Here is a 26,582-nt window from a genome sequence, read left to right on the forward strand (position 1 = left end):
TGACTTTGAGGGAGAGGCTGTTGTTGTGGCACCACTCGACTCCGGTGTTCCATCTCCTTTCTGAACACTGACCTCATCATCACCCACGATTTGGCAAACAGCCGATTTGGTGTCATCCGCATAAGTATAGGTTGCATTGGAGCTGTACTTAGCCATGCCGTCATGGTGTAAAGTGAGTAGAGCAAGGGGCCAAGCACATAGCCTTTAGTTCCACCTATGCCGATGGTCAGTGAGCAGATTCCATTACCAATCCTCACTGATTGAAGTCTCCCGAAGTCCGGACATTGAGGATCCAGTTGCAAAGGGAGATACAGAGGCCCGGATTTGGAGCTTGGAGATGAGTTTGGAGGGGGTGATAGTGTTAAATGCCGAGCTGTGGTCTATGAACAGCAGCCCGACGTACACATCCCTGTCATCCAGGTGTTGGAGCAGAGTAGAGAGGCAGTGAGAGAGCCTCTGTGGTAGTGATAGAGAAATTGCAGTGGATCCAGGTCACATCTGACGCAGCGAGACAGATGTGGCATAGACACAGAGAGGCATGGCAGATAGTGGGACAGATGTGGTAAAGAGAGAGAGGGAGACAGAAAGACCATCAGACGTGGCAGAGAGTGAAACAGAAAACCAGAGTGAGACAGGCATGTAGACAGTCAGATATGTCAGACAATGGGACAGTAGTAGTCGACAGTGAGACAGACATAAGGACAGACACATCTGTACTCTATCTTCACCTTTGCTCTTTTGTTCTTGGGTTTGACTTTATTTTATATATGTATAATATTACCTGATCTGTTTGGATAGCATGCTAAAGAATAGTTTTCACTGCAACTCAGTCCAAATGACAGTAATAAACCTAAACATACAGTCAGACAGACAGTGGGACTGAATGTAGACAGTTGGACGACTGTGGCAAACATTAAGGCAGATGTGTTAACCTGAGGCGCAAACAGCAATATTGCATATTCGGCAAGGCTTTGGACCATGGTCTTTCAACAGACAATCCAAATTTTTTAACAGGATGTAAAATATAATGTTTATTCACAATACCAGGCTACAATATTTGACTATCATACACATTTTATACAAGGGGTTAGGTAAACAGCAAGCTTCAATTATTCTGACAAGAGATGTCCAAGATTACAATGCAAAGAAAACCAAGCCTTAAGGTGTGAATTAGGCGACTGTACAAAACAATGCATAGATAGCATTTGTTAGCTTCTATCGTGATGTGTAAATAAATTACAAAATACAAGCAACTTTATAAAACAAGAGCATCCTGAGTTCATAAATAAATTATGTCCTTCATATATAACATGACAAAGATGTGTTAGTTGGCAGCAGTTCTGAGTGTAGGCAAGAGAGAGAGGGAAGACGTGTAGACATTTAGAGGTGAAATTGCTTCGAGCACCTTTAAAGAGATAAATATCCACAAAATATAATGAACATCTTTGGGAAAGACCACCCGGAGGTAACATGCTTCTTGGTCAGAACCTCAATCATGCTCATTATTTCCATGCCTGACTACCTAGAGGCTCCTGTGAGTCTCCCAGATAACCCCAGCTACCTCCAGGAACAGGTGTCGATGCCCTCTGGCAATGATTAGCTTTCTTCCGAACCCTGTTTGCTCTCTTAATTGTGCTCTTTGTGGAGCAAAACTGCAATAAAGTGATTACCCCCACAGTAAAACCAATGAACCAGTGTACAAGGAATTATGTGTAACCTCAGTGACCTGCTTGGCACGTCTCATGGCAAATCTGCGTTGCAAATTTATCTCCAATCCAGCCTCCTTAGTCATGTGCCTGCCACCAACATTGCTTTATTCTATCATTCTTTCTATGCATGCCATTGCAGCCTAACAGTGAAAGGATACTAGCACCCTTAAATAGTGAGATAATTTTGCCGTGACTACTTTTTTTGCAGAACCTTCCCTGCTTCAGGCAGCTTAAAACCTCACATTTAAACAGGAGAGGCAGGCAGCCTCTCTGGCATGATGGCAGACTCTGGGTACCAGATGACTTGGGATGGTGTTTTTATCTTAATTAATAATTTGCTGGGATCTGGCTTAAAATACTATTGGGCAGGGGGAATGTCATAATGGGCAGCAAGTTATCCTAAGGGATGGAAGGGCCACAGTGGAGATTGGTTTAGGGTTAGGGTTAGTAAATGGTATTATGGCCTGAGTTACATTTTTGTAGATGATTAATAAAAAAAGAGAACAAGTTTTAAAAGCCCCTAAAAGAGCAAGTGAAGAATAAAATGTTACTTTAGTTGAGAAGTGACAATTCAGTACTCTCTTTACTTATAAATGTGACCCGGTGAAATGGATTCAGTGGGGTTTCCTGTGCAGAATCTGAAGTCATAAGGTAGACGGTCCATCAGGGCTTGGCTTGGCTGAACTGCATTGAATCTCCACTCGGTTGGGTTCCAGGTGCCAACAGGCTTAGACCCTGGGACTTGACCAAAACCGAAGACTTTAACAGATAATTTACTGGCAGAGGGTATGGGCTGAACAGAATCCAATCTGCAGCCTTGGTAACAAGGAGAAATGTTGCATCTTTCTTAAAATGCTACTCTGGGGAGATGTTGGTGCACAAATTCCTTTGTCATGGAGAATGTGCAAACTTGCTTTCCACTCCACTTCCGAGATTCAGCTGTGGTGAAGGAAAGCCAGTACCAGAAGCGGAGGTAAGCTGCAATTGCTTTTACATTGTATGTTCGGCTGCATTGTTTGGGGAACCAATTTCTGCCACACACTGGACAAGCACTTGAATCACCAAACTTAGTAGACTATGGGTCAGGGCTGGGATTAATATAATGTACTTGTGAGTCGGCATAGACAGATGGGCTGAAGGGCCTGCTTATGTGCTGCATGACTGCCACCTGTGCTTGTTGGCCACAGCTATCCAGAAATATGGCAATAAGGGGGGCAAATACAATCAAGATGGAAGCAGAATCTACAGCAGATCAGATTCAACGGATTTATCCTGTTCCCATGAAAGGAGGTGGAGAGATTAAACCAAAACCATTACAAACATGCATCACTTGCATTTGCATGTGCAGAGTACACACACACGTAAGACAGGGTTGCAAGAGTGCATATGAATATGTTTACAATTATCTCACTGACTACAATCAATAAAGAGAGGAAGTGCTCATGTGCTTTCGAATCGGATGTGCTTCATTTCAATGCTGAGAATTGGGGGAGGACTCTGTCTGCCAGAGAGGCATCGCGATGCCTCCGAGTGGCTCGTTCACTGTTAGTAAATGCCAGTCACGTTAATAATGTGCTGCTTCCTGACTACGGACCTACTCTATAGATACAAGTTACTTAAAAACAGCAAGTCGTTAAAACACCTAGTAAAACAACCTTGAGTTCAACCTTTACTGAAACATTACCCTTTTATTTCTTGTTCAATGAAAATCTACTGGATTTTAAAACTCAAATCCACACAATACCCTTTACAATCGGCCATATATATAAAAAAAAGTACCATGAAACATCATTCAAAAGTGATTCAAGCCATTACTGAATAATCCTCCAGGGGCTCAGAAGGAAACATGATATCACAAGCATCCACCCCTCCCAAGTTGTGTTAATTCCCCCTCCCACCCCTCCCCCTGGTTTAGTGAGAATGCTGATGGATATAAAACAGGAATGGTGCGTAGGTTTGAGTTTGGTCTACAAAATGGATACTGCCTCTATAACCGTACGGCGAAATATGCATCATCAACACACAACTGTACAATAATGAGTCCATGTAAGATTTTGGATAATATAATAAAGTTTACAAGGCACTTGTAGTCCTTCTGTATATGGTTCTGAGTTTCTCAGAAACAGCCCTTCATTCCACACCCACACCCAGCCCAGCCCATACCCACGCTCTGAAGAAAAGGGAACTGGAGCAAGCCATTCATATATACATCACCAGAATTCCTGAAAGTGCTCTACCAATCTGTCGAAAGAAAAGACATTCTCATACTCCCATATTCATCTCTGGTTTTCCTTCTCTCTTTTTTACATTCCGTTTTGGGAAAAAGATAAAACTCTTCACGTACATGCTTCACACCTTGCGCTTCCTTCCGTCTGTCGTCTTCCTGCTATCTTTGGGTGTTTTGTTTTCTTCCTCCTGCTCTATCCTTCTGCTCGCTCACCGTTCACAACCCCTTCCCCCCCCTCTTCCCCAGCCCGTTAACGCCCGTTAACGCCTCCCGCAGGCGATATCAAAACACGTGATCATCATGAGGTGAGCTTTGCAGAAGTTGACCCGGTGTTCCAGTCGCTCGGTGACACACTCCAGGGCCTCCAAGTATTCCAAGGAATCCACCTCAAAACCTTGGTCCAGGTCAACTGGGGAATGAGAGATTAGGACAACAGTTCAGAGGTAGATAAAGAAAATCATTTTGACCTGACATATTAACTGTTTGGAGTCATGGGTTACAGCGCAGAAACGGGCGCTTTGGCTCACCATGCTAAACGTTTTGCCCATCTACACAAATCCCACTTGCCTGCATTAGTACTGTATCCTTCTATGTCTTATCTATTTAAGGGTCTGTCTAAATAACTCTTAAATGTAGTAATTGTATCTGATTCCACTACCTCCTTTACAGCTTTAGTTTTGTTTAGTTTAGAGATACAGCACGGAAACAAGCCCATACCCACGCTCTGAAGAAAATGGAACTGGAGCAAGCCATTCTTCGCAGAGCCGGATTAACAGAGTAGCAACAGTAGCATTTGCCACGGGCCCCGCGCTTTCGAGGACCCCACTCTGTGTTGCGCGTGCCTCTTCCCAACCACCGCGGTTAGAATGTGTTGCCAACGCCGCGGTTAGAATGTGTTGGCGGCGGGACTGCGTGGACCAATGGGCAGCCAGCGCGTCACCGCCCAACCACTAACCCCGAGACACAGTCCTTCACCCCCACCCCCCCCCCCCCCCCTCCCACCCCACCAGGAGTGCGTTGCTTCCTTTAAATCAAAGGAAGACACAAAATGCTGGAGTAACTCAGCAGGTCAGGCAGCATCTCTGGAGAGAAGGAATGGGTGACGTTTTGGGTCGAGACCTTCTCCCTTCGGAAGGGTCTCGATCCGAAACGTCACCCATTCTTTCTCTCCCGAGATGCTGCCTGACCCGCTGAGTTGCTCCAGCATTTTGTGTCTACCTCCAGACACTGTAGGCCCGGGCGCCGCCTTAACGGAGGTTGCATTGCAATCCGCTTCCCGGCCCGGGTGGCCGCCATTGGTGGAGCGTGAGCACGTGGCCGCTGGCTGGGTGAGGTTACGTGGGGCGCGTGTGGTGACATCACCTTGTCCCGTATTTAGGGCCCCTTTATAACAAATGCTACGGGCCCCGCACTAGCTTAATCTGGCCCTGGCCCTTCGGCCCACCGAGTCCGCGCTAACCAGCAATCCCGCACGCTGACACCATCCTACACACAGGAGGGACGATTTACAATTATAGCCAAGCCCATTAACCTACAAACCTGTATGTCTTTGGAGTGTGGGAAGAAACCGGACATCATGGAGAAAACCTAGGCTGGTCATGGGGAGAACGTACAAACACCGTACAATCACCCATTGTCACGATGGAACCGGGTCTCTGACGCTGTATCACAGCACCTCTACTGCTGCGCTACCATACCACCCTGTGCGGTTTATAGTTTTCCAAAAATAAGGAGATATATTCTTTTAAGTCCCATCTTATCCTCGGTAGGCCTTTACTACAGAAAGGATGTCATTAAGCTGGAAATAGTGCAGAGAAAAGAATACATGGATATTGCCAAGACTCAAGGGCCTGAACTATAGGGAGAGGTTGGGCAGGCTAGGTCATTATTCGTGGAGTGTAGGAGGCTGAGGGGTGATCTTATAGAGGTGTTTAAGATCTTGAGGGGAATAGATTGGTTGAATGCACAGCATCATTACCCAGAGTAAGGGAATCAAGAACCAGAGGACATGGGTTTTCGGTGAGAGGGGAAAAATTTAATAGGAACTTAAGGGGCAACTTTTTCCATACAGAAAGTGATGGGTATATGGAACAAGCTGCATGAGGAGGTAGTTGAGACAACTACTATAACAGCATTTAAAAGACATTTGGACAGGGACATGGATAGAAAAGGTTGAGGGATATAGGACAAATGCAGGTAGGTGGGACTAGTGTAGATGGGGCATCTTGATCGGCATAGGCAAGTTGGACTGAAGGGCTTGCTTCTTTAGTTTTTTAGTTTTAGAGATACAGTGCGGAAACTGGCCATTTAGCCCACGGGGTCCGCGCCGACCAGCGATCCCCACACATTAACACTATCCTACACCCACTAGGGACAATTTTTACATTTACCAAGCCAATTAACCTACAAACCTGTATGTCTTTGGAGTGTGCGAGGAAACCAAAGATATCGAAGAAAACCCACGCAGGTCACGGGGAGAACGTACAAACTCCGTACAGATGGCGCCCGTGGTCGGGATCGAACCCGGCTCTGCATTCACTGTATGGCAGCAATTCTACCGCTGTGCCACCGTGACTGCCCTGTGCTATAGGATTCCATGATTCTCTGAGTGAGCGACCAGCCGGGTACTCACAGGGTTTATTCACAAAATGCTGGAGTAACTCAGCAGGTCAGGCAGCATCTCGGGAGAGAAGGAATGGGTGACGTTTCGGGTCGAGACCCTTCTTCAGACTGATGTCAGGGGGGCGGGACAAAGGAAGGATATAGGTAGAGACAGGCAGATAGAGGGAGATCTGGGAAGGAGGAGGGGAAGGGAGGGACAGAGGAACTATCTAAAGTTGGAGAAGTCGATGTTCATACCACTGGGCTGCAAACTGCCCAGGCGAAATATGAGGTGCTGTTCCTCCAATTTCCGGTGGGCCTCACTATGGCACTGGAGGAGGACCATGACAGAAAGGTCAGGCTGGGAATGGGAGGGGGAGTTGAAGTGCTCGGCCACCGGGAGATCAGTTTGGTTAATGCGGACCGAGCGCAGGTGTTCAGCAAAGCGATCGCCGAGCCTGCGCTTGGTTTCGCCGATGTAACTCACAGGGTTCTCTACGACCAGCAGGGTACTCACATTCACTGAGCCATTTACTGGGATCCAACATCAACCTCTGTTTGGTTGCCTCCAGCTCCTGCATCAACACGTTGTATTTGGTTTTGACCTCTGAAATCCTCTGCTGCCGATTCTCTAATATTTTCAGCTTTGCGTTGAAACAGATAAATCCTCGCAGCTGGAATAAAAAAATGACTGGTGTTAGGTCTCTGTTGCCATGTCTCATGGGCTTTTGCTTCCAGCTTATCCCTGGACGCAACCACTGTCTATGTCGGCACATGGGTGTGACTCAGCAAAGACGAGATGTTAACGCTAGTACCTTCCCTCCCAGACAAAACCCTCTATTGCTTTATCACCTGTGGCACATTGAGTAATGGGCAGAACGAGACTGTTATTAGGACTCAGAGACTTGCAATGAAGGACTCAAAATAATAACTCGCTCTGATGGGAGTTTCACAATTTAGGAGGATTGAGGGCAGCACTGTAGTGCATTAGCTGCATCCTGATCTCTGGTGCTGTCCGTGTGGAGTTTGCACATTCTCTCTGTGAATGTGGACACCCAGTTTCCCCTCACATTCCAAAGATGTGCTCGTTGATTGGCCATCAGTCTATAGGTGAAGGGTCGACTTTTAGACAATAGACAATAGGTGCAGGAGTAGGCCATTCGGTCCTGTTCAATTATTGGATTGATATCAAGAGGTTTTGGTGATGAGGTGGATTCATGAGTTTAAATTCTGCCATGGGTTTAATTAAATAAATCTTATATTAAAGTGATGAGCAACCACTGGATGGATGTGGTATTGCTCCACCACTGCCTCAGAGCTGGAGCTCCATGTTTTTTATGTATGCATCAATGTGGCAGACTCTTCACTATCCTCTGAGGTGCTTGAGCAAACCATTCAGATCGGGGCCAACTAAAGATGGGCAATAAAAGCCCATGTCCGTAATGCATGGGCCTGACCCACAAGGAAAGTGACAAAAACATGTGGGAAAGGAAGCTAACTCTGAGGGAGTTCAAAGTGCAAGAGGAAGGAGTGGTTTAACACAGTAGCTGATAAAATATGGGTGTTAGGAATGGGTTACAAGTGAAACTAACAGCAAATTCAGAAAGGTTACAGCACAGATGAAGACTGTTTAGCCCATTGAGTCTTTAGTGCCTCTGCATGAACAATTCAGTCCCATTCCCCCACCATTTAATGCTATTTTCCAGGTCCTGTTTCAAGTTGTGCACGATGGTTTGTGTTTGGCCTGACGATGAGGAAGTCAAGGATGAAGTCTGCAAACCTTGTTGTCTGCTGCCCTCCTCCTCTGCAACCGCTCCACGTCGTCGATCTCGTAGACCTTGATCTCAAACGGTTCTGCCATCCCCCTCTGCACAGGCCGGAGGTCCACCCAGCGGAGGCCAGAGCTGGTGGGCGGTTTTCTGGCTGGAGGTGCAGCCTCGGGGGACAGGCCAGGGAGGAGGCGCCGCCTCTGCGATCCTGAAAAGAGAGTAAAGGAGGGGAGTGTCAGGAGTAACATGCACCATGTGGTCTGCATTGCTCATGTTGCGCACTGTCCGTGTGAAGCTTGTGTGTCATGCTTGCAAGCAAAACAAAAGGTGCTACAAACAGCCTAAGGCAATGGTGTCAAAGCTACAGAGACCATTGGTGCAGCGTGGGTCTGTGTCCCGGCCTCTGCCTTGCTGACCCTCAACAAGCAATAATGCTGTTGCTGGGCTGCCAAAAGTGGATGCCACAAGCCCGAGGTGAAGCTGCACGATGTCTCCTCACAAACATGGAGTTATTCAGCACACAAACAGAACAATCACTCCACCGTGTCCATGCGGCCATTGAGTACCAATCTACAGAGCCGCAATTACCAGTACTCGATCCTTTGCCTACTGGGCTTTGGCAACTCAAGCTCTGGTCTGGTACTTCTTAAATACTGTGAGAGTCTCCTCTTCCAGCGCCTTCGCAGGCAATGCCTTTCACATCCCAACCTCTGACAGTGTGAAAATGTTCTTCATCCGATCTCCTTACCCCTTATCCTAAACCCACACTCTCTAGTATTGAAGATGAGGAAAGGTTTCTTACTATCCAACCTGGCTATGCTCCTGTGTACACCTTGGTCTGGTCTCAACCTCAGCCTCCTCTGCTCCAACAAAAATCAACCCAGCCCATCTCGTCTCCCCTCATGACTGAATCCCAGGTATCTATCCCATGTATCATCTGGTGAATCTCTCCTACACCCTCTCTAGTGCAACCTCACTCTTCCATAGTTTGGTTACCTGAACTCCACACAATACTTCAGATTTGGCTGAACCAATATTTTATAAGATTACTCCTTAACTTCCCTGCTCTTATATTCTATGATCTGGCTAATAATACAAGCATCTCGTTTGCTGTCTTCACCACTTTACCTACCTGCACTGCCACCTTCAGGGACTCTTGTACTTGTATACTGAAGTCCCTTAATACACCCTAGGCTGATCATTGATTGTGTCCTATAAATGGGTCACCCGTTACTTTAGGTCTGGCCTGTTGTAATTCAAATGACCCCAACCTCCACGAAGTAAGAAATAAAAACAGAAACTGCTGGAAATGCTCAGCAGGTCAGGCAGCATCTGTGAAAAGAGCCCGAGGAAGCAAAGCTGATCGTTTCATCAGGCTTACCTTTCGAGGGGCCACGGGATAGCTCAAGGGAAGCAAAAACAAAAAACAAGAGATAATGGGAGTTGGTTTTGTGGCACAAAGGCTGTTCACGTCATCTAGCAGATGGGGCAGGGTAGGCCTGGAGAAAACATTCTTGAATTGTGGCAGGAAACATTTTACCAGCTTATTGGCTGAACAAAGCACATCCTGGAATAACAACTGCTCTGACAAAGCCGCCTTCATCTGCAATGTTAACCCTGTTCCTTTTCCCACAGCCTAACCTGCTGAGTGTTTCCAACATTTTTGGCTTTTGACGTCAACCATTCACTGACTATTTGACTAACAGACCCTGACCTCTGACACTCCTGCCATTGGTGTTACATGCTAGGTTCAGAGGGGGGAGTGAGGAGATAGGGCTCTGGGTTAGGTCAAATGATATGCAGTGACCTGCAGCTCACTCATAAGTCATCAAAGCCCTTTGATGAAATGTCTAGAAAACATTGGATTCTCCAGGTCAACCCAGAGTTCTGAAGTCTTAAAGTTAGTGCACATCCTCCACACACATATTTTTTTCCAATTAATTCAGCAAACAAAGAACAGTGCAGCACAGGGACAGGCTCCAGTACAGGAACAAGAACAGGCCCTTTGGCGCACTATGTGTGAGCCGAGCATGTCGCCAAAGTAGACTCATCACTTTTGTGGGCACATGATCCATATCCCTCCATTACCTTCCTATCCATGTGCCTATCTAAAGACCATCTCAAAAACCACCTTCATATCTGCTTTCATCACCATCCCTGGCAGTGCAACCATAGCGTGGCAACCGCCACTCTCTGTGTGAGTAAATTTGCCCCACACATCTTCTTTGAAATTTCCTCCTCGTACCTTAAACCTATGCCCTCTAATATTTGAGGTTTCCACCCAGGGGAAAAGATTTTCAACTCCTACAATATCTCTGCCTCTCAGCATCTAGTGAAGGGTGTGGTTCCATTGCGCACAATGCCTTCTGAGCCAAGAAGGAGCCATGACCATCCTTCCAGACATGAAGACCCTTAGGCCTTGATGACTAAACTGTAACTTAGTGCCATTTTTCCTGCTCCATTTCCCTTGCCGATCCTACTGATGTCTCTTGATACCAGGTGTCTCTTGATACTTGGATGGAGTCCCAGCAATGTCCCCTATGCTCCAGTGTGGCTTAACTCTAATACACTGCTCAGACAATGCCTGCTTATTTCTCTCATCACTTCACCAGCAGGGATAGTTTCTACAAACAAATTCTTTCAAAAATATATAATGCTTCAAATAGATCTCTCTGTATCCAAGAAAGGACCAGCCCAGGTTTATGGAATCCGGGCTACATCATTTGACTTTATGTTTTCATTATTCTGGTGAACCTGAGCCATGGCCTGTCGAGAGCGAGAGAGAAAGAGCACTTGGAAATGGGTGAAAGTGCAGCAGTGGGCTTGCTGCAGTTGGTGTGATGTTAGTGCCATGTGGGCGAGTCGGTACATGCCGCTGGTTCACAGATCATCAAATCGGGCATTGAGAAGTGAAGGCTTCAGCTTGCTAACTGATCCATTAATAGCCCCTCATTTGAGATCCATTCGAGAGGCCCTCTGAAGTACCAGCAATAACAAGAGATTCCCCTCTGCCTTTCTGTTGGGGTAGGCCAAAGGAAAAGTGTTAACCTTGCCATTGTTTTTCCATGGATAGAATAAGGATTCTAAGGGATGCAACTCTGGAGACCCCTCCACAAGCCTCCCCATATCTTTTCCTTTAGGCAGTACCTGAAGTCACTCTTTTTGGCCAAGATAGATGCAAAATGCTGGTGTGACTCAGCGGGTCAGGCAACATCTCTGGACAAAAGGAATAGGTGATGTTTCGGGTCGAGACCTTTCTTCAGACTGAGAGTCAGGGGAGAGGGAAAATAGAGGTACCTAGTTTCCTCTCTCTAGTTTCCCTCTCCCGACTCTCAATCTGAAATAGGGTATTGACCCAAAACATCACCTATTCCTTTTCTCCAGAGATGCTGCCTGACCCGTTGAAAGCATTTTGTGTCTATCTTCGGTGTAAACCAACATCTGCAGTTCCTTCCTGCTCGAACATGCCCTAATGTGGCTCAGCATCGATTTCTTTGCCAGATAACACTCTCGTGGAGTGCCAAGGGATGTCTTTTTGCTTCGTATAAATCAAGTTTCTTTTCGTGTTGTTAGATAACTGAGGAGTGGTCTGATTGCCCCAGCCTTATTTTCAATGTCCTTGCCATTACCTCAGCAATAACTTCAGGATTATGCCTGCAGAATCCAAAGGCTATAAATCATCATTTGATTAGAAAAAAACATATTAATAGGTCATACAAATGCACCCACATCTGCATATGTAAATTGAGTTAATTAGTCACAAGACTCCGTTGGAACATTGGAAAAATTGCAAGCCTTACCTTTATGAAACTGGAATAGAATAATTGTCATGCCATTAGGGATAAAAAAAAATGATTAATTATGTTAATCAGATTACATTTACTATGCAAATTTGGTTAATTACAAAATAATCTCTCTCCTAGTATGCAAAAGCTGCAAGAGTTTACGAAACTTTGAGAGCTTAGCTTGACTAATGTTTGGAAACTTGGACGATGTACATAATGAAAACAGGTTCCCAGTTTAAAGGCGGCTCTTTAACCTTCAGCTGAGCAATTGGAAACACATCTAAATGCATAATGTGTGCATGGGAGGAGACAGGCTAGTTATATATAGATACCCATCTGTCAGCCAGGGAACGACATCAGTGGAATCTATTCCACTGTAACCATGGTCAATACTCACAGCATGGTGAATCTTCAGTGTTCTCTAACCCGGGAGCTCAGTCAAAGATTGACTTGGAGGCTGAGCTTGATAGATTAGTTAGGAATACATTGGAAATTATCGGGCAAGAAAATAGTCAAGGAAAAGGGGTTGGGCTATTTGTGGTCAATCATAGGACTGCGAATCTATGGAGTTCTTGATCCCAGATGACTGTTCAATCTCAGAGAATATTTAAGGATGAGCAATAGATGGAATCATACAATTGTACAGCATATTACGGGCCTAACAGCCCACTTCATCCATCCCTACCAATGCTAATCCCTTTTGTGTGCAGTGGGCATGTATTCCTCTCTGCCTTTTCTACCTAATTAGCCGTCCAAACGTCATTAATTTTTTTAACTATATCTTCTCCACAACCTCTGGCAATTTGTTGCATTTATTCTCCACCCCTCCATGTGAAAAGCCTACCCATCAGATCTTTGCTTTATAAGAGCTGCAGCGGATGTAGGGACGGGGCGGGGAAGCAGATGCTGCCATTCAATCATGGCTGATCTATCTCTCCCTCCTAACCCCATTCTGCTGCCTTCTCCCCATAACCTCTGACACCTGAAGGGTCCAAGAAGTTGGTCCAATACTTTTGGCCTTAATCTCAATCATCATCTCAGATGAACAACAGTGGTGCAAGATGTCCATTTGAGGGTTGCATTGCCCGTTCTCTGCTGGCAGTCTGTGGTGAGTCTACATGGTCCATTAAACCTAGTTAAAATGGTGCTCTTTATAACATTACAACAGGCTCCAGTAGAAGGTATAACAATAAAGACTCCCAACTACCTGCTGCCTTAAGGTGCCCTAAAGCATATCACAACCAATGAAATATTCTTTGACATGCAGTGCGGCAGATAAGGTCAGAAACATCCTTTCCACATCCACTCTATCTATGCCTTTCATTATTCTGTAAGTTTCAACGAAGTCCCCTCTCAACCATCTAAACTCCAGCGAGTAGAGGCCCAGTGCTGTCAAGCGCGCATCATATGCTAACCCACTCATTTCTGGAATCGTTCCTGTAAACCTCCCCTGGACCCTCTCCAGAGCCAGCACATCCTTCCTTAGATATGGGGCCCAAATTTGCTCACAGTACTCCACATGCAGCCTAACCAGCATCTTATAGAACCTCAGATTTACATCTGTGTTTTTGTATTCCAGTCCTCTTGATATAAATGAATTGTCAGATGTCATTGTATTGTCAGATGTCTGACAGGATCCTTCGGGAGGAGTTGGCTGCGCCTAACGGCTGCGGCTCTCTGGCAGTCTGTTGTCTTTTTTTCTTTTTTTTTGTTTGTGTCGGTGTTGGGATGGTTTTTGTTTCTGTTTTTGGCTGTGTATGTGTGGTGGGGGTGTGTGGGGTGGGGTGGGGGGGGTGGGGCGGGGCGGGGGGAAACCTTTATTTTATTAGGTCTCTTCCCCGGGGCGCGGCTCGGCTGCGGGCCTTAACATTGCCGGCGCAGCTCGGCTGCGGGACGTTTCAGTGCCCGGTGCGGCTCGGCTGCGGGCCTTAACATTGCCGGCGCAGCTCGGCTGCGGGACGTTTCAGTGCCCGGTGCGGCTCGGCTGCGGGCCTTAACATTGCCGGCGCAGCTCGGCCGCGGGACGTTTCAGTGCCCGGTGCGGCTCGGTCGCTGGACTTAACATCGCCCGGTGCGGCCGCGGGACGTTTCAGTGCCCGGTGCGGCTCGGCCGCGGGACGTTTCAGTGCCCGGTGCGGCTCGGCCGCTGGACTTAACATCGCCCGGTGTGGCCGCGGGACGTTTCAGTGCCCGGTGTGGCCGCGGGACGTTTCAGTGCCCGGTGCGGCTCGGCCGCGGGACGTTTCAATGCCCGGTGCGGCTTGGCCGCTGGACTTAACATCGCCCGGTGTGGCCGCGGGACGTTTCAGTGCCCGGTGCGGCTTGGCCGCTGGACTTAACATCGTCAGCGCTGTTCGGCCGCGGGACGTTTCAGTGCCCGGTGCGGCTCGGCCGTTGGACTTAACATCGCCCGGTGTGGCCGCGGGACGTTTCGGTGCCCGGGGCGGCTCGGCCGGGGGGGCCTTCCATCCCCTTGCGGGGGCTGTGCGTGTCGTTTGCCTCGGTAGGGGTCGAGCTGCCTGTCCGTGGGTGCGGGGGGAAGAGAGGGGAAGTTTTGTTGCCTCCATCACAGTGAGGGGGTGTTTGGAGTCACTGTGATGGATGTTTGTGTTGGGGTCGGGTGTCCTGTGTTCTTTTCTTTTTGCTGTATTTTGTGTGACTGCTGAAATTTCGCTCGGTGTTGTGCCGAGTGACAATAAAGTGTTGTTATGTTATGTTATGTTATGTTATGTTATGTTATGTTATGAAGGGTGTCAACACAAAACAGCACCTTCTGAAGAAGGGTCTCGACCCGAAACGTCACCCATTCCTTCTCTCCCGAGATGCTGCCTGACCTACTGAGTTACTCCAGCATTTTGTGAATAAATCGATTTGTACCAGCATCTGCAGTTATTTTCTTATACAGCACCTATCCATGTTCTGCAGACATGCTGCCTGACCTGCTGAGTTACTTTTTGTTCTTTTTTGTAAACCAGCATCTGCAGTTCCTTGTCTCTGCATGAGGTAGTGCTGGATTTGCAGAAACTACAGTGTGTTTGTCCTACAAAGGTGATAGTCCTGTCGTAGATGTTACAGGTCAGGCAGCTGTCTGTTGTGACAAACTCCTGGAATCATTATTCATGGCTGGGAAAGTATCTCTGATGCATTTCACCTTCAATGGCACTGAGGACATCAACACAGATAGGAATATTTCTCTAACGTCACAGTAGAAAGCCATTTGACCCAACTAGTCTATGCTGGCAATCCCATCATAAATTCTAGGAACAGAATTAGGCCATTCGGCTCATCAAGTTTACTCCACCATTCAATCAAGGCTGATTTATCTTTCCCTCTCAACCCCATTCTCCTGCCTTCTCCTCATAACCTTTGACACCCATACTAATCAAGAATCTATCAATCACCTTTAAAATATTCATTGACTTGGCCTCCCCAGCCTTCTGTGGCAATGAATTCCATAGATTCACCACCCTCAGAGTAAAGAAATTCCTCCTCATCTCCATTCAAAAGGTACATCCTTTTATCCCGAGGCTATGGGCTCTGGTCCTAGACTCCCCCATTAGTGGAAACATCCTCTCCACATCTACTCTATCCAGGCCTTTCACTATTCAGTAAATTTCAATGTGGATGATCCCATCAATCCCACCTTCCAGTTATTTCTCTCTAATCTAGCCTCTCTCTCATGTTGATCAGCTCCCCATAATTCTCCTACTATCCAATTTTCACAGAAACCAACGAATGTATCAAAAATGATGCGCACGGGGGGAGAAAAACCGGAACACACGAGGGGTCATGCAAACTCCACCCAGCCAGTGCCAGAGTTAGGATCCAATCGGGCTCCCCGGGAGAAGAGGCAGCAACTCTATCAGAAGCCCTACCGAGTCCATTTGAAAGTTATCAACCTAATTTTCTAAAAGGTTCATGGGGAAAGCAAAAGATCGCAGGGGCAATCAGGCTAAATTGTCAGCCAACAAAAGGAATGATAAAAAAATTAAAAAATAGGATAGAACTTAAGTGGGGAAGAAGGATCATTTCAGATGGTTGTGAAGTGGAGAATTTCAACTGGTTAACTCTCAGCACAAGCCGAGGCCCCACCACTCCCCTCAGCCCCTGACTTTTCTGAAGGCCAAAGTTCAATGAAGTATGAACACATAATTAGGTCGGGCATTGCTGCGGTCTCTTTATGGCTGTTTAGACTCGCCTGCTGTTGGGAGATAAGAGTCACCTCAGCATCCCCTCGTCACCACCACTCCGGTGTGGTCCATCCGCTCAGGAGCATCTGTGCCACGCTGGTCGGCTGGGATCTGAAGTGCTCTCAATCAGTGAGGGAGCAAATCAAGGAATTAAGAACTCTATCCCTTTGTCAGAGGAAGCATTGAAATTCCCAGCACCTGTGCGCCCACCCACTGCATCCAGAACTGGCAGGAGAAATCTGCACACAGGGTCAGAATATCAGCACTTGGTCAAAATGAACCACAAAATCACACAGCACTTCAACGGGTTCTGTCCCCAGCACTTAAATACCCACTGCTGTGCCTGCCTGTACCAATCCCATTTGCCTGCATCAGGTCTGTAGCCTTCCATCTCTAAGTGCCTGTCTAGATGCCTCTTAAATGTTGTGGTAGTGCCTTCCTCCAACAGTGACAAAGTGTAGCCTGACCAATATTTCATAAAGGTGCGACGTGGCATCCCAACTCTGAGGTGTCGCTAAACTGGGTACATCAGGATTGCATTTATATATGCGCTGGGCAGAGTGCAGATTTACAAAGATGTTGCCAGGATTTGAGGGTCTGTGCAACAGGGAGAAGCTGGGCTGGTTAGGAGATTAACCTTGGACTTCCTCGAGCACAGGAGTCTCTGGAGATGTATAACATCTTGAGGGGAATTCCCTCCCCTTTTTCCAGGGGAGGGGAATCAAGAAATGGAGGGCACAGGCTTAAAGTGAGAGGGGAAAGATTTAATGGGAACTTGAAGGGGAACGTTTACACACAGACAGTGGTGGGTACATGAAACAAGCTGCCAGAGGAAACAGTTGAGGCAGGTACAACAAGATTTAAAAGTCATTTGGACAGATACATGGGTTGGAAAGGTTTAAAGGGATTTGGGTGATCACAGGCAAATGGGATTAGTCGAAAGGGGGCATCTTGGACAGCTAGACAAGTTGGGCCAAAGTGCATGTTTCCAAGCTTTATGAGTCTATGACTCTTGTACGGAATGTACAGAAGAGCTTTACAATATCTGAAGTGTCCCGACCCGAAGCATAAAAGTTCAATTTCCTCCACAGATGCTGCCTGACCGACTGAGTTCCTCCAGCACTTTGTGTATTGCCTGGATTTAATAACTATTCTGACCACCTTGGACAGCACTGCACTCTCCCAGCACAGGCCTGGAATAACTGCATGGGTGAAGCACTCAGATCTCTAGAGTTGAGCCTGATTTTCTAACGCCAAGCCAGACTTGCTATTCACTGAGGTACACTGAATATGTTCGGTGTTTGATGTAAGGTTGCTGTAGTCAGGTCCTGGGCTAAGGGAAGGAGGTCTAGGATTGGTCCTGATCCAAAAGGGGTTGCGATCTGCAGTCAGGCAGGTTACAATGTTTGATTTGTGAGGAAACAAAGGCTGACTGTGGAATCAGGTGCTATTCACGTTTGAGTCACACAGCATGGAAACAGGGCTCTTCAATCCACCGTGACTATGGACCACCCACTTAGCCTCATCCCGCTTTATTCTTCCCATATTCCCTGCCACTCACTCCATAGTAGGGACAATTTACAGAGCTCCTACTAATCTCGCGACCAGTGTCAGTCACGATGAAGGTCATAACTCTGCCCCTGGATCCAACGATCCTGCTGTGCAAGGGTTGGGAGCATTGGAGCAGGAGATGGGGGGGGGGTGGGGTGGGGGGGGGGTGGGGTAGTCTAATGCAGGAAAGTAATGTTTCCTACTGTCAGTTCCCCCACTGATTCATGATGGGCTGATTTACTAAAGGTAACTATGGCTTGTGGGATTAACCCCCAAGTGTGGGGCACGGTGGCGCAGCAGTTGAGTTGCTGCCTTATTGCGCTTGCAGCGCCTGAGACCCGGGTTCGATCCCGACTATGGGTGCTGCCTGTGACTGCGTGGGTTTTCTCCGAGATCTTCGGTTTCCCCCCACACTCCAAAGACGTACAGGTATGAAGGTTAACTGGCTTGGTGTAAGTGAAAACTGTCCCTAATGTGTGCAGGGATGGCTGGTCAATGCGGACTCGGCGGGCCGAAGGGCCCGTTTCTGTGCTATCTCTGAACTAAACTAAACTAAAAGTGAGATGCAGCAATTCAGGAGGGACAGGGTAAGATGAACACTGGTGGTGTGGAACCCAAGGACATTGGAGCTGTGGCACATAGTATGGTGGGTGATTTACACTGCGTCACTGTGGAACTGCTGGCTTATCCCACACAGGACTCCACTCTCATCACTCCACTCCAACACCCAGTGACATTGACTCAAAGAAGAATGCCTGGTGATTATCATAGTGGGAGCTTTGTATTGCACACAATGTTGCCATACTTCCTGCCTGACTGCCATTACTACACTTCATGAAATATTTCACTGACTTTGAAGTGCTTTGGGATGTTTTAAAAGACGCTACGGAAATTATCCCGATGGAAGTCATAAAAATGTAGAATCAGTCTGGAGCACCTGAATCCTGCTCCACCATTCAATAAGATCATGGCTGATCCAGCCTTGGCTTCAGAACCACTTTCCAATTCTCTCTCCCCAAACACTTTGCTGGCCCTGTAGTTTAAAATTATCAATCTCCACTTTGAATATATGTCATGACTGCCTCTACAGCTCTCTGGGGTCGAAAATGACGAAGATACATAATCTTCTGCAAGTGGAGATTTCTTCAGATATTCTGATTCCAGCGCTCACAGGTTTTACAGATCCGAAGGCTCTTGTTTACAGCAGCCTCAGGCTAGAAGTGGGATACCTCTCCAACTCTATAAATTACCCTCGCTTAAGGACCTGAACTGTCTTAAGATCAGCAGGGTAGCTGTCAGGAATGTCACTTGTAAACACTTAAGTACCTCAACAGGAGAAGATGAAGAAGGAAATAATAAACATTTATTTGCTTTTCAATTGTCTACACACCATAGTAAAAGGCAGCAGGATATTCACCCCACTGAGCCTTTGAAGGCTCCACACAATCAGTCCCATCCCTTGCCACATCACTATAGTCGTGCATGTCTTTCATCCTATGACATTTATTTATTCAGGGCTCTTGTCACAGGAGCATCCGTAGAGAGATGCTGCACAGAAACAGGCCCTTTGGCACACTGACCAGCACTGACCATCAACTTACTCATTTACACTAATCCTACGCTAACCCATTTTATTCTTCAAGATCTACCATTCACATGTACACCAGGGCAAACTTACAGTGGCCAGTTTGCCAAACAACCTCCATTTTGTTGGTGCGTTGAAGGAAACTGGAACACCCGTAAAAACCACCAGGTGGTCACGGGGAGAACAAGCATTGAACCAAGGGCACTGGAGCCAAGAAGCCTACTGACTGCCTCACTGTCCCCACTCCATCGAGGAGAGAATGGACATAGAGCCACAGAGGGTGATGCTGAGCTTGGTCGAGCTACCTGTTCCAATGGGAACAGCTGGCAGTCTGTGCCCTGCAGGTGTGACCAGGTGTGGAGCTGCCCCAGGTTCAGATTGCCCGCTCTGGTTTTACACACCTCAGTTACCGGGTCAGCAGAGCTCAGCCCAATGCTGGCACCCCCCCCCCCCTGGGTCATTGGATCACTGCCAGCTTTTACCATCGCTGTCATAGCTAAGGATGTGAAGGCTAATTACCAATGAGAGGCTGCTGCCACACAGACTTGGAATGGGCAAGAAAGGTACAACTCAGCTACCTCCCCACTCAGAAGGCAAGACAATATGATCAGAGTCAGCCACTCAGCTCCTCAGGCCTGCTCTGCCATTCAATATGCTCATGGTTGATCTGCCAAAAGCCTCATAGCACTGAACTCCTCAACCTTTCATATAGTCAGAGAGCGCATGGCAATTCTTATGCACAGGAACGCAAGAGGCTTCAGAGAGTGGTGGGCTCAGTCCGGTCCATCAAGGGCACAACCCTCCCCCCTCCATTGAAAGCATCTACAAGGCCCTGTACTGCCCCCTCCCCTAACATCAGTCTGAAGAAGGGTCTCGACCCAAAACGTCACCCATTCCTTCTCTCCTGAGATGCTGCCTGTCCCGCTGAGTTACTCCAGCATTGTGTGTCTACCTTAGAAAGAGTTCCTATATGGCCCCCCTGTTTAAGTATGGTTTCAGTGGATGTTAGAGTTACAGAAGATTCAGTGTTGGCACTCGTGAGTCTGAGGAATGCCCTGTAAAGTTGTGAAAGATGCTATTGAAATGTGGAGCTCTTTACAGGAAAGGAAAATTGACGCGGTCCATGCTTGGTCTAAGAGCAGGTTATAAAGGATGAGGGAGCCAGAGGGGTTTATACTGGGAGTCTGAGAGGTTGGGTACAGGCACAAAACTCTCATTGACGGTGGAGCTAGTAGGTTTGAGAGGATGTGCTGGAGCGGGGATCGGAGGAGTAGGGCTATTTTGGACGGTGAGGGGGTGTTGCGGAAGAGGCGAAGTAGTGAGGTAACAGGAACCAGGGGTGGGAGCTTCCCTTCCACTCAGCCACTCCTGTCACTAAAGTGGACTGGACTGGCGGCTGACAGGATTCCAGCAGGCTAATCGGCAAGAAGGCATTCCTGAGGATCACTCTCACTGTGCCTGACAATGTCTGATTCCATCACACACAATATGCAGAGATTGCAATTCCTAACAAAAGCCTATTATGCTGCTCTTTACAGGTCAACAGGATTTCCGAGGGCCATGAGCTCACTGGAATTGAAATGTATTGGAGTGCATTTTAAATCCAGGCATGATAAATGTGATTACTTGGATCCTGACTGTACGGTCGGCTCAGTGAAATCGTCCCACCCTCTACAATAGAAAATGAGATTTCTTTCCTTGAGCAGCCCGTGTTTAACATAAGGCGTGTTCATATTAATTCCCCACCCTCGTACAGTCCATTAGTGTGTTGGTTGTTGTTTAGAGGGACTAAGCTTCTCATTAATACCATCTCTCGGGCACTCTTGTTCAGAAGACGTTAATGAGCATGTTGTTGGCAATCCCATTATCCTTTCTATCCGTCTCCTCCATCAATATTACCCCAGGCCATACTTCCAGACTTTGCTCCCTAATCCAGGCGAGTCCCAAATCCTGGGTAGCACTCTGGTGCTGCTGGGAATGGATCCAGTAGTAGACCCTGTCCGCCCTACAAAGGTGTAAGAGATTGCTCTGATGGGAACTTATTCATCACCACTTTATGCGTGATGGAATCAAACCTTAAGTCAGGCACAGTGAAAGTGATCTTCTGGATTCTGGGCTATATTTCTCCCACACCCAACATTACCAGTTCTGATGAAGCACCATAAGAGAACGTAATGAATTAATAGCACAATGAACATAGAGGGAGATATAAGGAACTGCAGGTGCTAGTTAACCAAAAAAAAAAGAAACAGAAGTTGCTAGATTAACTCAACGGTCAGGTAGAATATCTAGAGAACATGGATAGGTGACGTTTCAGTCAGAACCCTTTTTCAGATTGTTGTGGGCGGAGCGGGAGGGGGGCAAGGGGGGAGCGAGAAAAGAGATGGGGATAGGGCAAAGTCTGGCAAGTGATGGGTGGATATAGGTGAGGTAGGGTTGTTGATTGGCGGATTGATGGACAAAGGTCAGAGATGGAAAGACTAAAAGTGTGAGATAAGGACACAAGAGGAGTGAAATGTGAAGTCAGAGGAAAGAATATAGATGGAAGGGGAAAGGGAAAAATGGGTGCAAATACAGTTGGGGCTTCAGATATATCCTGTTTGTATTTACTGTGTATGTCATGAATACAGTAGAATTTAAATAAAGTTTTTTGGAGGGTCCCACACCTGAGATGGGTCAAGAGCGTTTAATTTTAAATTTCGGGAGCAGAACAATGAGTCTTCTTTGCTGCAGATTTACAGGCAGATAAATGCAATAGCACAACAAATAAATATATAATAATCAATAATACAATAAAATAGCAGATTATAATACAATAAAGTTCCAGATTCTAATAGTGCAAACCAAATTACCCAGTGCAATATTAGTTGTATATAATAGTTAAATGTCATGCTGTTAACGTCAGTATAACATTATGTTAACTATTTTTCTTTTGACCTGTGTGGGTTTTCTCCGAGATCTTCGGTTTCCTCCCACACTCCAAAGACGTACAGGTATGTAGGTTAATTGGCTGGGTAAATGTAAAAATTGTCCCTAGTGGGTGTAGGATAGTGTTAATGTACGGGGATCACTGGGCGGCACGGACTTGGAGGGCCGAAAAAAGGCCTGTTTCCGGCTGTATGTATATGATATGATATGATGATGATATGATATGACAGATTCAACCTAACCTGCAGAATGTTTTTTAGCATTTTTTGTTGTTTTATTTTAACATTACTAACATTTGAGACACAAGGAACTGTAGATACTGGTATCTTGTGTGGAGCACAAAGTCATGAACACAAAGTCCTCCAGAGATGCTGCCTGACCTGCTGAGATACTGCAACATTTTGTGTTGTACACATTACTAAAAATCGAATGATTCGCTCTTGTAAAATTGTTTTGTGGGATCCTGCTGTGCATAATGCCACTTAGTTTCCTCTATTATGACAGTGCCCATATTTCAAGTAGCCACGCTGCAAAGTGCTGAACGAGGACTGCCAGATGATGCATTTACACAGGTTTCATTTTCAGTTCAGCAGGGTCTCACACACAGAGGGGCATTCACCTGTCGAGCTCATATCCCAAGACCTGGCAATCCTCTTTTAAAGAGGAAACCTGACATATTTTAATATATTAGTCTGAAGAAGGGTCTCGACCCGAAACGTCACCAATTCCTTCTCTCCAGAGATGCGGCCTGTCCCACTGAGTTACTCCAGCTTTTGGCATCTATCTTCGGTTTAAACCAGCATCTGCAGTTCCTTCTTACATAATTTAATATTTATCCCCTGGCTGGAAGAAAGGATTTTTATGGCACTTTTGATAGGTTTTGCCTTCCTTGCAGCGATGTGCTTCCTGCAGGGATATGCTCATCAGCGTGATGATGATACCAGATCTCACCAACAACAGGCATTTGACTGCAATAGGCAGGGACTGGTCATGGTGTGGCCAGGATTCTAACCCCTTGAGACTCATTTATAATTGGACAAGAATGTAAATGGAAACCACACTCATTCAGCACAGAAACAGGCCATTCAGCCCACCGACTCCACGCCGACCACCATGACCCATTTCTAAACATCCCAATTTATTCTTCTCATATTTCTGTTAACTGCCACTCCCCCCAATTCATTCATTTTGGATGCAGGAGGAAATCGGAGCATCTGGAAGAAACTCACGCAGAATGGGCAAATTTTCGCCCGGACAGTACCTGAGATGAGGATCAAACCTGAGTCACGGATCTGTGAGGCTGCAGCCCTACCTGGTGTGCCGCTGAGCCACTCTATCTCCTTACCTAAAGACAACAACATACTTGCCATTGAGGGAGTGCAGGGGAGATTCACCGGGCTGCTTCAGGGAATGACGGGCTGGCCAAACTGGACGCAGAGAGGATGTTTCCCTGGCTGAGGGAACAGGCGTTATAGTCACGGAGTAAGGGGTGAACCCATTAGGACTGCGATGAAAAAGGACTTTGTCATGCAGAGGGTGGAGAATGCTCGGAATTCTCTCTCCTGGAGGACAGTGAGGACTTAGTCGTTGAATTTATTCAAATCTGAGATCCATAGGTTTCAGGATGTCAAGGGATTCCAGTGATATGCCAGAAAAAGGGACAATCTTGATGAATGGCAGAGCAGGCACAGGCAAAGAGGTTTACCAGAAGGCTGCCTGGATTAGAGGGTATTAGCTATCAGCAGAGATTGGACAAACTTTGATTGTATTATTTCTGTGGAGCAATAGAGACTGAGGAGACCTGATAAAAGTATATCAAATTATGAGAGGCATAGATAGGGTATTCAGTCAGAACTTTGTTCCCCAAGGGCGGAAATGTCAAAGAGTAAAGAACATTACAGTGAGAGGGGGAAAGTTTAAAGGAGATGTGAGGAGCAAGTTTTGTTTTACACAGAGGGTGTTAGGTGCCTGGCAGGTGCTGCCCGGGGTGATGCTGGAGGCAGATACGAGAGTGGCATTTAAGGGGTTTTGAGATGGGCACATGGATATATAGAATGAATGGAAGGATATGGACCAAGTGCAGGCAGCGGAGAATAGTTTAACTTTTCATCAATGTTCGGCAAAGGGATTGTGGGCCGAGGGTTTGTTCCTGTAGTGTAGAGTTTTACGTTCTAACTCTGGCTGGTGGTCCAGAAACACCCACTATACTCTCTACCTTGCATCGAGGCCCCGGAGTGGAATAAAGATGGTACCCGATGTTTGGACTCTTAGTAGACTGGTGCTCATTGGGAACGGGAGATCAGGAGCAGATACAATTGAGGATTTTGAAATGATTACCTGGGTATTGGAATGATGCACCACAGGCAGAATCTGGTTACAAAGGTGGGCATTGGGGACAGTGTTGTAGAGGGGGAACCACATGAGTTGGGGTAAAATGTCAGTGTGGAATTTGCAGACAATGCTGGTTAGTTGGGGTGGCAGAGTAGAGATGGAAAGTGTTACAAGCTGGAGAACATACAATGTAGAAATACTTGTGAATATTATAGTGCTATAAAATGCCTTCCAAAGATCTGATATATTACAAATGAGTTCTCGAATGTGCTACCACATCTGTGCCTTAGTTCACTTATTACTTTACAAGACGTGCTAAACTTAGCCATGGGAATGCAAAGGGAGTCCCCAGTTTGGAATCCAACAGTGCTGCCGTTAAAATAGCAATTACATTTTACGGGCTGTCTGAGTAGCTCAGTCTAATATCAGCTGCCACACATACTTCAGCAATGTAGCTAAACTCTGGCTCACTGCTCACAGATTGACTTTCCTGATGGAAAAGATGAAACAAAACTCTTCAATGTTTGGCTCAAATTCAGAAACACACGTGGAGTTTAACCAAATATGCTACTAGGTGTTTGTATTCAGAGGAATATGAGAGGAAGATACATTGGGCAGCACCGTGGTGCAGTTAGTAGAGCTGCTGCCTCACAGCACCAGAGACCCAGGTTCAATCCTGTCCTCGGCTACTGTGTAAGAAGGAACTGCAGATGCTGGTTTAAACTGAAGATAGACACAAAAAGCTGGAGTAACTCAGAGGGACAGGCAGCATCTCTGGACAGAAGGAATGGATGATGTTTCAGGTCAAGACCCTTCTTTAGACTGGTTAGGGATAAGGGAAACGCAAGATACAGACAGTGATGTGGAGACATAAAGAACAATGAATGAAAGATATGCAAAAAAGTAACAACGATAAAGGAAACAGGCCAAACAGGCTGTTTGTAGGGTGAAAATGAGAAGCTAATGCGAATTGGGTGGGGGAGGGATAGAAAGAGAAGGAATTCTGGAGCTACCTGAAGTGAGAGAAATCAATATTTATACCACTGGGTTGTAAGCTGCCTGTGCTATACCTCCTCCCTCGACTCTGTCCAGGGACACAGACAGTCCTGTCAGGGTAGGCAGAGATTCACTTGCATTGCCTCCAACCTCATCTACTGTGTTCGTTGTTCAAGATGTGGACTCTTATACATCGGCGAGACCAAACGCAGACTGGGCGATTGTTTCGTGGAACACCTTTACTCAGCCCGCCTGAACCAACCTGATCTCCCTGTTGCTGGACATTTTAATTCTCCTTCCCATTCCTACACAGACCTTTCTGTCCTCGGTCTCCTCCATTGTCAGAGTGAGGCTAAACGCAAATTGGAGGAACAGCATCTCATATTTCGCTTGGGCAGTTTACAGCCCAGTGGTATGAATATTAATTTCTCTCACTTCAGGTAGCCCCGGCATTCCCTCTCTCTCAATCCCACCCCCACCCAAGTCACATTAGCTTCTAATTTTCACCCTACAAACAGCTTACAATGGGCCTGTTTCCTTTATCGTCATTACTTTTTTGCATTTCTTTCATTCATTGTTCTTTATCTCTCCACATCACCATCCAAATCTCTCATTTCGCTTATCCCTAACCAGTCTGAAGGGTCTTGACCTGAAAAGTCACCCATTCCTTCTCTCCAGAGATGCTGCCTGTCCCGCTGAGTTACTTCAGCTTTTTGTGTGTATCTGTGTGGAGTTTGCACGTTATTAATAATAATAATAATAATATTCATTTATTGTCATTGCAACGAGTACAACGAAATTAAAAAACAGCCAATCCTGACGGTGCGTACAAACATATATGTGGAGTTTGCACGTTATCCCTGTGAACCTGGGTGCTCAGGTTTCCTCACACATCCCAAAGACGTGCGGG

The 26,582-nt window shown here is 46.6% G+C and overlaps 1 protein-coding gene across 2 annotated transcripts in view; it reads right to left on the reverse strand.

The window, feature by feature from the left end:
- Positions 1-1,019: 1,019 nt before the first annotated feature.
- kif26ba (kinesin family member 26Ba) overlaps positions 1,020-26,582 on the reverse strand; it is a 238,953-nt gene continuing 213,390 nt past the window's right edge. For both annotated transcript variants that reach the window (XM_078405375.1, XM_078405374.1), the window contains 3 exons: positions 8,318-8,514; positions 7,055-7,211; positions 1,020-4,345 (listed from right to left, as the gene is read on the reverse strand). In XM_078405375.1, the coding sequence (XP_078261501.1) occupies positions 4,197-4,345; positions 7,055-7,211; positions 8,318-8,514 (503 nt within the window). In that variant the 3' untranslated portion in view covers positions 1,020-4,196. The remainder of the gene's footprint in view (positions 4,346-7,054; positions 7,212-8,317; positions 8,515-26,582) is intronic.

This window comes from Rhinoraja longicauda, chromosome 9 (genome assembly GCF_053455715.1).
Source record: "Rhinoraja longicauda isolate Sanriku21f chromosome 9, sRhiLon1.1, whole genome shotgun sequence".
In the NCBI taxonomy this organism is placed as follows: Eukaryota; Metazoa; Chordata; class Chondrichthyes; order Rajiformes; family Arhynchobatidae; genus Rhinoraja; species Rhinoraja longicauda.